General features: G+C 38.2%; 1 protein-coding gene across 14 annotated transcripts in view; it reads left to right on the plus strand.

Annotated features, from left to right (window-relative positions):
- EP400 (E1A binding protein p400) overlaps positions 1-13,045 on the plus strand; it is a 44,695-nt gene that overhangs the window by 12,684 nt on the left and 18,966 nt on the right. For 11 of the 14 annotated variants that reach the window (XM_019008375.2, XM_019008379.2, XM_019008381.2 and 8 more), the window contains 16 exons: positions 31-88; positions 747-836; positions 2,019-2,126; positions 2,737-2,930; positions 3,139-3,316; positions 3,752-3,888; positions 4,037-4,206; positions 4,636-4,810; positions 5,202-5,338; positions 5,951-6,137; positions 7,038-7,204; positions 8,042-8,196; positions 8,717-8,959; positions 10,003-10,167; positions 10,958-11,125; positions 12,342-12,433. In XM_019008375.2, coding sequence (XP_018863920.1) covers positions 31-88; positions 747-836; positions 2,019-2,126; positions 2,737-2,930; positions 3,139-3,316; positions 3,752-3,888; positions 4,037-4,206; positions 4,636-4,810; positions 5,202-5,338; positions 5,951-6,137; positions 7,038-7,204; positions 8,042-8,196; positions 8,717-8,959; positions 10,003-10,167; positions 10,958-11,125; positions 12,342-12,433 — 2,424 coding nt within the window. The remainder of the gene's footprint in view (positions 1-30; positions 89-746; positions 837-2,018; positions 2,127-2,736; positions 2,931-3,138; positions 3,317-3,751; positions 3,889-4,036; positions 4,207-4,635; positions 4,811-5,201; positions 5,339-5,950; positions 6,138-7,037; positions 7,205-8,041; positions 8,197-8,716; positions 8,960-10,002; positions 10,168-10,957; positions 11,126-12,341; positions 12,434-13,045) is intronic. The other 3 variants (XM_019008385.2, XM_019008387.2, XM_019008378.2) reach the window with 2 other exon arrangements.

A 13,045-nucleotide genomic window follows, 5' to 3' on the forward strand; every position in this document is an offset into this window, starting at 1 on the left:
ATTTTAAATATTACAATTATTTAATGTTAGGGGTGTTCATCATCTGGACGGAAAAGAAAGGCAAGCACGTCTTTGACTGATGAGGAAGGTAAGTCACTTCTCAAAATTTTGCATCCATAACATAGTACATAAGTTGAATATTAAACCCACAGGTTTTGAGTCTGTTATTATGTGGGTGCAGTGCTTTTCACAAAACAAACACCAACGTTCATTTTTTAGAGACATTAGATAGTCAATTAAATAGTAAATTATACCTAAAGGAGCTCCAGTGAAAATTTGAAAATAGGATTTTCCTTGAAATTACACTGCCATCGTTATTGGTGGATTTTAATTCTTTATGTCCTCATTACTTTGTTTGTCAGGCCTCACTTATGGTCTTGAAGTTCTTTTGAAGATTTTAGACTGAAATACCTGTCTGCTTTGGGTCCTTCCTTCTGGTGACCACTCTGTCATATTCCTGACAAAGGAACTCCCCTGTTTAAAGCTACAGAACAACCTGTGGTGAACTCTGTCAATCAATACTTAACTGCCTTCTATCCTGAGGCAGAAGTGTTTCTCTCCTTCATTTATCTTTTAAATACTGAATATAGGTGCTCTTAGATTATCTTGTTTTCCATATATATTTAATTATTTTTAAATCTTGCAGACTTAGAATATTCTGTGCTTCACTTCAGGAGTATAGAATTACAAGCCTTCTGAATTATTGTATAATTTTAATCCAAGATTTGCATTTGTGTTTCTTGTAGTTGAAGATGAAGAAGAAACAATTGAAGAACAAGAAGCTAAAGAAGGAAACATAAACCATCAAACTGAATTGTCTAATCTGGCCAAAGAAGGTAGGCATGTGGCTTGATTCTTCTCTGGGCTGGGCTCTGAAACAACAGCTGGAAACATACAGTTCTTGTTACGTTTGTAAAGAGGATTAGAGGTGGGAAATTGAGTGCATTCAGATGTCCTATCCTGTGTAGTCTGTATTTAGTTTTTTCTGTCTGGAAAGCTGCAGCAGTTTATGGGATGATGATGGACATCTGCACTTTATAAAGCAGTCTGAGTTATCACACAAGGTGGCTTGGGAAAAGGTAGTTCTTGAGTGAAGCACTGCATTAAAACCTTACACCAGGACTCTATCCGAGTTCTCTGAGTGCAAGATAAACACTTAAAACCAGGGTTGTATCAGATTGAACATGGACATTTTATCATCACCTGTCTTGAGTATCTCAGAAGGGTTTTGTGACTGACTTGTTAGGTCTGAAAGGGCGCTTAAGTGCTGGGGCTGGGTATAAATATCTGGAGATAAGGGGCTTTTAGGGACAGTGCTCTGGCTAGCAGCTCTCTCATTAGCAATGTAATTGCTATGCTGAGCTTGATGTGTGCAAAGTACCCCTCAGAGATGTGTCACTTACCCTGGTAAAAGCACATTTTTAGAGGCAGGCTGCCCATTAGGCTGAGTGTGCCTGGGATGAACACGCGGTTTCCAAATCTGTTTGTTTGGTCTGTTTGGCAGCTTAGTGGCTGCAGAGAACTGGCCAGTTGGAGGGATTATAACCCTTGGCCAGTTCAGCTAAGCTCCTAATGAGAGTGTTTGCTGATTTTGCTGATTGATTGGCCACTGCCAGCATGTACATTCCTAGTTAACAGCTCAGACAAGGGATCCTGGAGTTACAATCCAGTTTTGAAATTCAGTCTTGAAACTTTTGAAGTTTTGCGTTGTCTTCCAACCACTGAGGTGGATTTGGTGCCCCTACCTTCCCAACTGGGGTTTTACTGAGGGTTGTAGGGTGTGTTTGTAATACAGTAAAAGCAAGGCATGAGAGCAAATTGTTTGGTGTAATGCCAAATGTTCTCTGTAATCAAGGTTATGAAATAAATACTGCCATCATTCACTTAATTATTACCTCTGAAGTTAACTTCTGATTAGAGAACTGGCAACTGTGAAGAATGTACTGAGATTATAATTAATAGTATCTATTGTTCCAAGTTTTGGTATTTTTAAACTTTCATCCTTTAATGACCTTCAGCTGAATTGCCTCTGGAAGATTTGGTAAAGATGTATGAAGGTGCCTTTGCAGAAAATTTTCACTGGCCGCAGCCGAAGCCTGACAGTGAAGAGGAGAGCAGTGAGGAAGGTAAATTACTCTATGTTTAGAAGTAGTTGTGCTGATTTAGAAGGTGAAATAAGTTGTTTGGCTTTTCAGAACTCTGAAAAGACAGAAAAGACATTTTGTTCTAGGGGAAAATGCATATTGAGTGAATCACATATAAAATTTCTCAATTTGTGAAAAGAGGGCAGTGTTTGCCTGCTTTAAAGCGAAGATGTGTGAGATTTTCAGGAGCAATGCTAAGATGTAGAAAAGCCTCTCTACACTGAATTAAACACCACACTTCATAGGTAGCTATAATTACACCTCTATTCTATGCTAACATGATGATAAAACTACATACTTGAATATAGGTTTTAAGTAGAATGAGAAGACCTCCCTAGAAGTTGTGAAAAGCCAATGGTCATGTTAGCCTAGCTAGTGTGAAAGTCCAGAACATGTATATGAACCTGAGCTTAGGCCATTTGCATTTTACCTGAACTAGCTTGAAAATCAAAGAATTCTTTTTGAATTCTTTTGAAAGTTAGTTGCCTCCTTTAGATCCATGTCTGAATCCTGATTATCTCAGTCCCTTTGTGTGATTGCTACTGAAATTTATTTTAGATACAACTCCAATTTTTCTCTCTCTCTCTCCTAGAAATGGAAGACCACATGTCTGATAGGGAAAGTCCCCAGAAAGAAGTTGTCCTCATAGACTCCCTTCTCAGCATTGACCAGTACAAGGGCCTGGACAGATCGAGTCCTCCCAAGAAGAACATGCGAGACATAGCAGAAGTTGCTGCTGCAGCAGAGATGTTGTTACCTAAAGGCAGCTCCAGGATAACAACAGCAGTAAGAATCCCTATTTTCTGCTACTCTGTGTGCTGATGTTTACATAAAGAATGCTTTTTTTCTTCATTATTTTGTAGCTTTTAGCAAGAAATTGCTTGCTTTTTCTGGTTTTTTTTTTTTTTTTTTGAGTTACCTGTAGAATGTTTATCTTTATGCCATGCTCTGTGAATTCAATTCAGGAAAAAATAACAAATCACTCACATTACAGGTAAAATACAACACTCCATCACTGTTGTATGGGTCTCTCAGAGAATATCAGAAGATTGGGCTGGATTGGCTGGCAAAGCTGTACAGGAAGAATCTCAATGGCATCCTGGCAGATGAGGCAGGGCTTGGGAAAACAGTGCAAATTATTGCCTTTTTTGCCCATTTGGCTTGTAATGAAGGTAAGTTCATTTGGCTAACAGTTTTAGACAGGTACTAGGCCAGCATTATCTCTGTGAATTGTAGCCTAGGGTCACCTGTTTTTCCTTACTGAACCATATCAGGCTTTAGTTAATGACAGGAGTAAGATTGTGTCAGAATAACTTTGATATTTTGTGACAACAGTGCTATCTAGTCAAGTATAGTGTCTGACCAACCTGTTACCCTTTAGAGATTCTTCTGAATACTTCTAAATTCTTACTAGTACAGAAAAGCCTTACAAATTGTTTAATGACCAGGAGTAGATTAGTCATTAAAATACCTCTGTTTGTTGTTATTTGATCTCACTTTTAATGCTTAATTTAATGCAATGCACTTAAAAAATCAAGGTAGAATATAAGCCACTTGAATTAAGGAGTCTATTTCTAGTGTTAACAGCTGTGTTTCCCCTTCTGTAGGGAACTGGGGCCCTCACCTTGTAGTTGTCCGGAGCTGTAACATACTGAAATGGGAGCTGGAATTGAAACGCTGGTGCCCAGGCTTGAAAATACTTCTCTACTTTGGGAGCCAAAGAGAACTTAGGGCAAAAAGACAGGTGCTGGATTTTGCATCTCTTACACTGTTGCCTGAGACATTGAGCCTGTATATATCTGTCTTTTTTTAAAGAAGAAGTAGCTGGTTATGAGACATTTGGGAATTCTGCCCTAACTTTTCTGTCTCATCCTTCCTTTGCTTTTCCGTAGGAATGGATGGAACCCAACAGCTTCAATGTGTGCATCACTTCCTACAAGCAGTTGTTCAAAGGCCACACAGCATTCATGAAAATGCGATGGAAATACTTAATAGTAGATGAGATGCAGCAAATAAAGAATATGACTGAGAAACACTGGGAGGCACTTTTCAGTCTCCGCAGGTACAGAGCAGAGAATTGATTTCCTACTGGCAGTGGGTTTTTCTATTTTCATGTCACACAGTTCTCTTCTTAACAGAAAGCTGATTTATAAAAACCCTCTTGACTTGGTCTGCCCAAATTCCTGAGCGACGTGCACCTATGGAGAAGTGCTTTTATTTAAAACAATCAGGATTCAGAGAAATGCTTGAGATCTTTTTGTTTCCACTATCATATCACTGTAATTCTTTGCTGATATTCTGAGCTCCCAAACAGATTCCCCCTTATGTTCTGATACTCTGCAAAGGAGAAGCTATTTGGTGGTATATTCAAGATTGAAAAGATACTTTATCCTAGGTTTAATTTTATTATATTTACATAATTCTTCTGTGTCTATCTAGTCAGCATAAAGACATAGTAACCAGTCAATTAAAAACCTTCTTTTGTTCACAGCCAGCATCGTTTGCTTCTGATAGACACTCCTTTGCATAACACATTGATGGAGCTGTGGACCATGGTTCATTTTTTGATTCCGGGAATTTCCAGACCTTACCTGGATTTTCCAGTAAAAGCACCTAATGAAGAGAACCAGGATTATTGCCATAAACTGGTCATCAGGTTGCACAGAGTATGTTGTGATTTTTTCTCATGTGTCCTACTACAGTAGTAACGCTGTTGAGGAGAAGGGGAAGGAAAATATGTGGTTCAGAACAGAATTTGTGCCCTATCTTAACACTTTGTTCAGTTTAGACAGAAAATCCTGCTGAAAACAGAGGGTTCTGCTACCAGAAGAGTGTAAAGATTTCTTTTTAAAATAATACAAGGCTCAGATTTTGAAGCATGCCATGCAGAAATTAAAGAACAAATTAATGTCTATACAACTGTGCGCATAGCAGTATGATTATATATAGCATATGCAGTTTATCACATCAAATCTGTTAGGTGTGAATAAGTTTAGCTTCCTGTTGTAAACTCTTTGAAGTGAGAATTTTTTTCCTCTCGATTCTGAAACGTTTCAGATGATTCAGCCATTTATTTTGCGGAGATCAAAGAGGGATGTTGAGAAGCAGCTCACAAAGAAATATGAACACGTGCTCAAGTGCCGTCTGTCTAGTCGACAAAAAGCCATGTATGAGGATGTCATATTACAACCAGGGTAAGGGCTTGAAACAGTAAACATAAAATGCTGTCACTTTTAGTGCTTAAGCAAGGAAAAAAATTATTGCCATGGGGGGAAGTGTTTTAGTGTTTCTCTGAAATTTTCCTTTATGATGTGTGAATAAAATGTGATTGCATTATAGACTAGAATTACAGCAGGTGATGCTGTGGCCTGGTGAAAAACATGCATTTAATTCTGGAACCTAAGAATTGAGTTATGATGGTCAGCTCTTCTGCTGTATTGTTTTAACATTTGTCTCAAATGAGTGATTCTTCATTTTTTTAAAGCCAGGGCTTTTCCTCACCACCTCCCCACCAGTGGTAATTGATTGGTGCAGGGGTGAAACAAACAAAGCAGAGAGAGAGGATAGGGAGCTGGATAGGTTATATTTGATTGTAAGGTAGCACTGGGTCTTTAGGTTTCACTTTTCCAAATTTACTTTTGGTACAGTGCTGCTTAAAATACTGCAGAAGACCTCAGTGAAATCTAAACTTGTTTTAAGACTTTTACATAACATACTGCATTGCTTATTCTCACCTTGCTGATTTAGGGACATCTTCATAAAAGCTGCACATAAATCAATGTTTTCCTATATAATTTATTTGGCAGAACCCAGGAAGCCCTCAAAAGTGGGCACTTCATCAGTGTCCTGCACGTCCTGATGCAGCTGCAGCGGATTTGTAACCACCCTGATCTGATAAACCCCCGGCTTTCAAGCTCCTCTTATGTATCACAAACACTGGAATACAGAACAGCCTCTCTGGTGCTGCGAGCCCTGGAAAGGGATATTTGGAAGGTCAGTAGAAAAATTAAGGTTTTTTTCCTCTCTTAATGCCCTGGCAGAATTTCAGTACTTACTGATAAGTCTACCTGAAGTTTATAAATAGAAGGAATTCACTCTTCCATAACTGTGGCTACCATGTGTGTTCTTGCTGCATCTCTTTTTTTGTCATAGTGATTTGAACTTCTCAAGTGGTTTGTAAACAGTAATTTTTCATGAACTACTTGGTCAAAGAGAAATTACCTTTGCTTTCATCATGTCCATGTTTGCAAGAAGTCACTCTGGGTAGTGCTGTGCTTATTTAAGGCATTCTGTAATTTTCTTTTTGCTTTCACTAGCTGAAGGAAAGCAAGACTTACTCTTTTTTACATAACAGTAAACATTCTGTTACAATGACTAAATTAGTACCCTTCTGTCAATCCATTTGAAGTACCACTATTTCTGTTATTGTTAAACAAGTGAGCCCACTCCTTGACATGATAAAAAATATAAAAGAAGTATGAGTAATGGAGCAGTTGACATTTTTTGTTTAATTTTATTTCTATCCTTCATATTTTTCTACTCCTAAATTATAGTTTGCCATTTAAGCTTGATAGTTAACCTTCAAAGAGTTCTATTTAATTATTTGGAAACCGTGATATATGATGAATTGTTAAATGTGTTTTGCTTTAATTTCCACAACTGGCTAATTATTTAAGTTCTTTTTCTTCTAATGCTTAAAATGGGACTGTCAGTATAAGATTTATTTCCATGGTTTCTGGATAGTTTTAGTTAATAATTAATAGTTTATTTCTTAAACTTTTATCATTTATTTCAAGTTAAAAAGTAAATATATAGAAATTTAATTCAGCATTGAACATAAAGAGGACTTAACTGTTTGGGTCATCACATAAAACAATTTTTTGAAACCCCTAGGAATCGGACTTGTCTCTTTTTGATCTCATTGGAATGGAAGACAAAATGACTCATTATGAAGCACAAATGTTGCCAAAACAAAAAGTCACTAGAAAGCTGATTGAAGAAATTTACAGCTCCCCTCCACCACCGGCAAGACCCAACCCAGTGAAGCTCAAACCAAGCAGGTGTGTACACCTGCACTCCTTCTAAGCTAGAATTACAGCAGCAAAAGGTGGTTCTAATCTCTACTGAGTTCTATCTGCATCTCTGCTAGTGGGATTCATACAAAACCTCAAGCTTACCTTTGCGTTATTTTTTCTCTTGCTTTTGTGTTTACCTCTGAAAATAAGAATTCTGTTCTTTGAGGCTTGCAATTCCATTTGGGCTTTGTTGATGGATTTCCCATGGTCTTTACTTCAGCAGCAGATGAGCTTTGTTCTTGGACCTTGTTTATGGCAATTGAGAGTTGTTTTGCAGAATTACCACAAGGATAATTTAAGACTAAGTTGGGCCTGCAGTGTCAGCTGTGCTCTCACTGTTATGTAAGAGACATAAGAAGTTTTATAGCAGTACATTTTTGTAAAGTATTTTTCTCCTAGTGAAGTAGTGTTCTCAAAGTAATGTAGAACTGTTTTTCTAATGCAAGAGAGCTGCCTGATGACCTGCAGCATAGTGATGTCTCTATGGAGATTATATGGGAGCCCTTTTTTTCAAAATCTTCAGATTTATCTTTTCCCAGATACTGACCTAGCCTCTTTCAGATGTTTGCTGTAATTCTGAAGCATCCTGGATTGAACTGGGTGTATAGCAGTGAAAGTTTTCTTTATTGGATTTAGCAAAATCACATTCTTCAATGTTTACTCAGAATGCTTGGGAAGTGATGAGTCTTGCCAGCTTCAGCCATCTGCAGGAAGATTAGCATCTGACACAATCAGTTTATACGTTCCTCGGAGGACAGAGTTTGTGTCTAAAGGCCAGACTATGATCTTCCTGTAGTCTTTGACTGTTCCTGCTCTTGCCAGGTTGTTCCAGCCCGTTCAGTATGGTCAGAAGCCCGAGGGCAGGACTGTGGTTTTCCCAAGCACTCAAGTCCAGCGCACGGTGACCACGGCCACGGTGACTCAGCAGGGACAAGTGCGAGGCAGATCCCCCATAGCTACGGTGTCTTCAAATCAAGGTAAGGGAGTCAGTGCCACCCTGCTCACCTGCACCTCAGCCTAGACAGATACAAGCTAGTCTGTTTCATAGAACTCCTTTTCCCTCTAGCTTAATGGTCTAGAATACTAATGGCTTAAAAATACCAACAGACTAATTGCCAGTAAAATTCCCTGCTAGTTTCTCCAGTATGATCTGCCAGTATAATGCAAAACTAAGCTTTATGTAACCTGTTAGCATATGGAGTAAATAAGTCACAGTTGGTATTTAAACCCCGAAGACGTGTAATGCTCTGTCAAAGATGGGAATGTACAGTGCTTCTCTGTATTTATTTAGCTTTTAAACAATGCTTTCCAAGTAGATAATGTTGTAAAAATAGGATGGAGTAAGAGTTGTGGCTAGAAATCCCAGTCTGTAAGGACAAAGCCGTTCTTGTAGCCGTTTGATTATCCTGTTGGAAGGTTTCTTTTTAATGCAGGTTGTTAAAAAGAGCGGAGTTAAAACCTCTAACAGCTTGCACAAACAACCCTTATTGATTGCAGCTGCAGCAACACAGTTTCAGACAACTCAGGCTTCCACCAGTGCTCCAAGACACCAGCCCGCAGCGACCTTCACCACAGCAACTAGCGCAGCCAACCCTGTGAAACCGCGGGGCCAGACCTCTGCGCCGGCCCCGCAGCCGGGCCAGCCCCAGCCACAGCCACAGGTCCCCCCGCACACCATCCAACAGAGTGTGCTGCCTCAGAGGCTCGTACTGACCTCTCAGGCCCAGGCACGGTTGCCTAGTAAGTGGCCTCCCCTTTCAAGGTTTCTCCCACCTTTGTACTACAATGAGGTTAAGTTACTAGGCACCCTAAGATGTGTACAGAATCGTTGTTTTTTTTTCACTCTTCTGATTAGCCTTGCTCAGTGCGTTGCTTATGACCAAGGAAAATCGAAAATTGGATAAGAAACAATAGAATTGCTGTGGACATACATTAGCGGTGTCAACTTAATCTCCTATTTCTGCATGTTTCTTCTGCTGGCAAGACTTCCTTCAGACCAAATGTTTTAGCTCTCTCCTAATTATTCCTTTCATGTTAAACACTAATCCATCTGCTAAAGGCCTCTCTGGCGGAGAGGAGCGTCGACACTGTTAGGCAGAGAAAAGCGATGAGGCTTTGCTTTTAGGTTGTATGTGCACTGCCTATTAGCATGTGTAGAGAGTACTGAGCACTGATGTATTAATTTTATCTCTGGGGTAATGCACTGCCTTTACAAAAGCTGAATTTTCACACCAGTATTTTCTCAGTATCGTAAAATTTAACGCTGAAATGCCTCTAACCTTTCTGCATTTAAATCACAAAAAGCTTGGTCCTTGCCACTTCAAAGCTTTTTGGTTTGTCTAAATGCAGATTGCTTAAAATAAATCATGTTTCATCAGCAAATTTCAAATGTGTATTTAATGTGCCAAACATAGGAATATTTTAATTTCTTCCATACCCCTTCCTTCATGCTCTTGAAAAGGCAGTGGAAATCACTTTAATACTTGTTCTGTTACAAAGTGTCACATGAGTTTTCAGGTAGCTCTTTTTTGCTAATGAAAGTGGTAATTTCTAAAATGTTGATGTTCTTACCCTTTAAACAATCAGCTTCTTTCCAGTTTGTCCAACAAATATAGAAAGCAATACCTGCTTAACTTCTATATGACACTTTTGATGCACTAAGTATAATTATGCATGGAAGGCGCTTCAGCACCAGTTTACTAACCAAAATGTAGAATTGTGAATATTGAACAACTCACCTCCTACTTTGTTTTTTTTTTAATGCCTGTTTCCCTCCTTAACAGGTGGTGAGGTAGTAAAAATAGCTCAGCTGGCTTCTATAGCAGGAGCACAAGGCAGGATCGCTCAGCCAGAGACCCCAGTGACTCTGCAGTTCCAAGGGAACAAGTTCACTTTGTCACACAGTCAGCTCCGCCAGCTCACTGCAGGGCAGCCCTTGCAGCTACAAGGTACTTTTTTCAACACAGGCAGTTTTCCATTATTCAGAATGCTCATGTTTTGATATGGGCACCACGTTCCTTGTTGCTGGAGATTTTTCCATCCCCAGTGCTTATGCTGTCTTGCTCTTCCTATTTTCTGTGAGCCAAGGTAGCTCTGGCTTGAAAAACAATCAAATGAAAGACATGGTTACTTTCTTTTTCTGTATTGTGTTTCAAAAATGTTATTTGATTTGTTTTCACACCCATGCAGTCCAGCTGATGTAAGGTGAGGCATTATTTGATATAAACTCCCTGCTGAGCAGAAACAGAAAAACTGAGAACGTTCTTGGTTTATTCTGAAATTGTGTAAATCATACTTCAAGATTGGCATGCATCTGAATTTTGGCACAACTATTGCCCTGAGCTGAATGCTCTACCTACAATATATTTTGTTCTCAAATCTCCCTTGCTGGTGGTATGTATTGCCAAATTTAGGAGAATAGGCATATCTTGATTCTTTGTGGCAAACAAAATAAATAGAGGGAATGTTAAGTGAAGATTTTTCGTTTGATTGGATTTTGTCCAAATTCTGTATAAATACCTAGACTAGAATGATACCCCTATGAATGAAACTCCTCTTCAGCTGTGAATACTTGGGTGTTTCCCTCATTTTTTGGCAGATTGTTGTAATCAACATGTCTGGTAGAATTTAACATCATTTGAAGCAATAATGATCAGCTTGCAACACTAATAGATTTTGCAAGAGAACTCTTTTTTCCACTCTCTCCACCCTAATGTGTGTTAAAATCCTCCACTGCAGGAAGTGTCCTTCAGATTGTGTCAGCCCCTGGGCAGCAGTACCTGAGGCCTCAGGGCCCCGTGGTCATGCAGACGGTTTCCCAAGCAGGAGCTGTGCAGAACGCCCTGAACGCTTTGGGAAACCAGCACCAGGCAGGTGTCCCAACTTCCACTGCAGTCACACAGCAAGGTGGGTTTTCCAGCCTGAGGAAATGTCTCTGTCTAAATATTCAATTGCTAAAAGCACATTCGTGTATAACTCTAAATCGTTGCAGATCATAATTCTGTAAGTTGAGTGCAGAAGTGGGTGAACCATAAGGCAAATCCTGCCAGTTTGTACTTGGTGTGTGCTGGACTTTTAAGAAAAAATTTAATACAAACTTGTGAGAGCATGTAACTTAATAATAGTTGTTTTTTTTTTTTTTTACCAGTTTTACCTTTGGTCAGTTTTTTTTTTTTTTTTTTTAAAGAACTAAATCTGGAATAATTTTGTTTATTTTTGCAAAGAAAAATCAAGGGTGATAATTTTTTTATACTGGCAGAGAATGTCCAGTGATTCTCTCCATTTTTCCACATTGATTTTGCTTTTATCTAATTTCTTTCACTTCTGTAGCTGATCAAGTTACAGTTTTCCATTTGCCTCTGCAAATGTTTCTTAGGTATTTGGTGCCTTGCTGTAAATGTGATCAGTTCCTTGCTTAAAAACACAACCAAGATGTTGATCAAAAATAATGGAGAAATTAATGCATTTACAACAAAACATCAGATTATTAAATGAAGATAAATATAACACTTGGAGTTTGTTCCCTGAAAATGGCCATCTGCTGTAATTTTCTTGGGATATAAAAACACATTCCTTTAAAATGGTGTGATGTTCTTAAAGTGTAGTTAACTGTTGGGGTAAACATCTGCTAGCAGTTAAAATCACAAGAATGCTACTGAGATTCCATCATATGATTTCACCAATTTGTAGATACATTCAGTTGATGTGTTTTCTGAAAAATTCTAGATTATTTGCTCAAGATAGGTTAAAACAATATTTTCCTGAATTAGAACATTTTCTATCTTGTACTGTGTTTGTATTAACATTTAGAAAATGTCAACATGTATTGCACCATACATGACATTTTGAATAAAGTACAAATGGAGCATGGTGCTTTGCTTTGTACAAAACAAAGTAAAATTCTGTTGATCTGTCTTGAATTTTTGTGAGAACAGTTAGTGTAAATATCTGTCACAGATCTGATATATAACAAAGTGCAAATATATAATACTCAATGGACATTTTGACTGAAAATTTGTCTGCAGCAATGACTTGTTACAGCTATGAAATGTCTACTTATTGAAAATAATAAAGAGACCAATTTTCAGATGAATAAATATATAAACACAAGGTTTATCCTCAGTTTGTATTCCAGGTAGAGCTACAGTTACTAACTTGCCATCTGGTGACATGGGAGCAGTGTTAAAACCAGCACCTTTGCATGGACAGTCACAGGTATTCAATTTTTATTTTCTTGTGGAAACACAACTTTTCAGAATCAATAAGTCTATGTAATAGTTGAAAGCTATAATTTTCAAAGTTGGAATTAATTAGGAACTTTGATGATTACAGAGTAGGTAAATATCCCAACTTCTGTCCATATTTCAGGTTGACAGATCTGATGCATTTGCATTTGTAATCCATAGATAAAATAATCTGATGTATAAAAGCAGCTGACAGCTTTCTTGTGCTGTGATAGACAGGTTCTTGTAACTGTAATATATTTTAATTACGTAGTAATGCATAAATAAAGAAATTGTGTGGGTTTTTTTGTGTTTTGAACACAATGGCAATTGGGAAAATTTTTATAGATTTGTAATCTTAACAAGGTTTTAGAAAAGATACTCAAGCAACTTACAAAGCATAGGGGAACATCAAGAATATATCCAAAGCTGTGAAAATGTACCTTTAAAAAGCAAGAAGATAGTAAACTAAGGTAGAATTGACTCTTTAATATGGACTGAATTCAGCTGTAGTCTTCAGATTTTATCTGAAATGTGTACCTTTAATCATGGTCTAAGTAGTAGTTCTACTCTAGGCTCTATACTCTGATCCTGATAGTTCCAT

This window comes from Parus major, chromosome 15 (assembly GCF_001522545.3).
Source record: "Parus major isolate Abel chromosome 15, Parus_major1.1, whole genome shotgun sequence".
NCBI lineage: Eukaryota > Metazoa > Chordata > Aves > Passeriformes > Paridae > Parus > Parus major.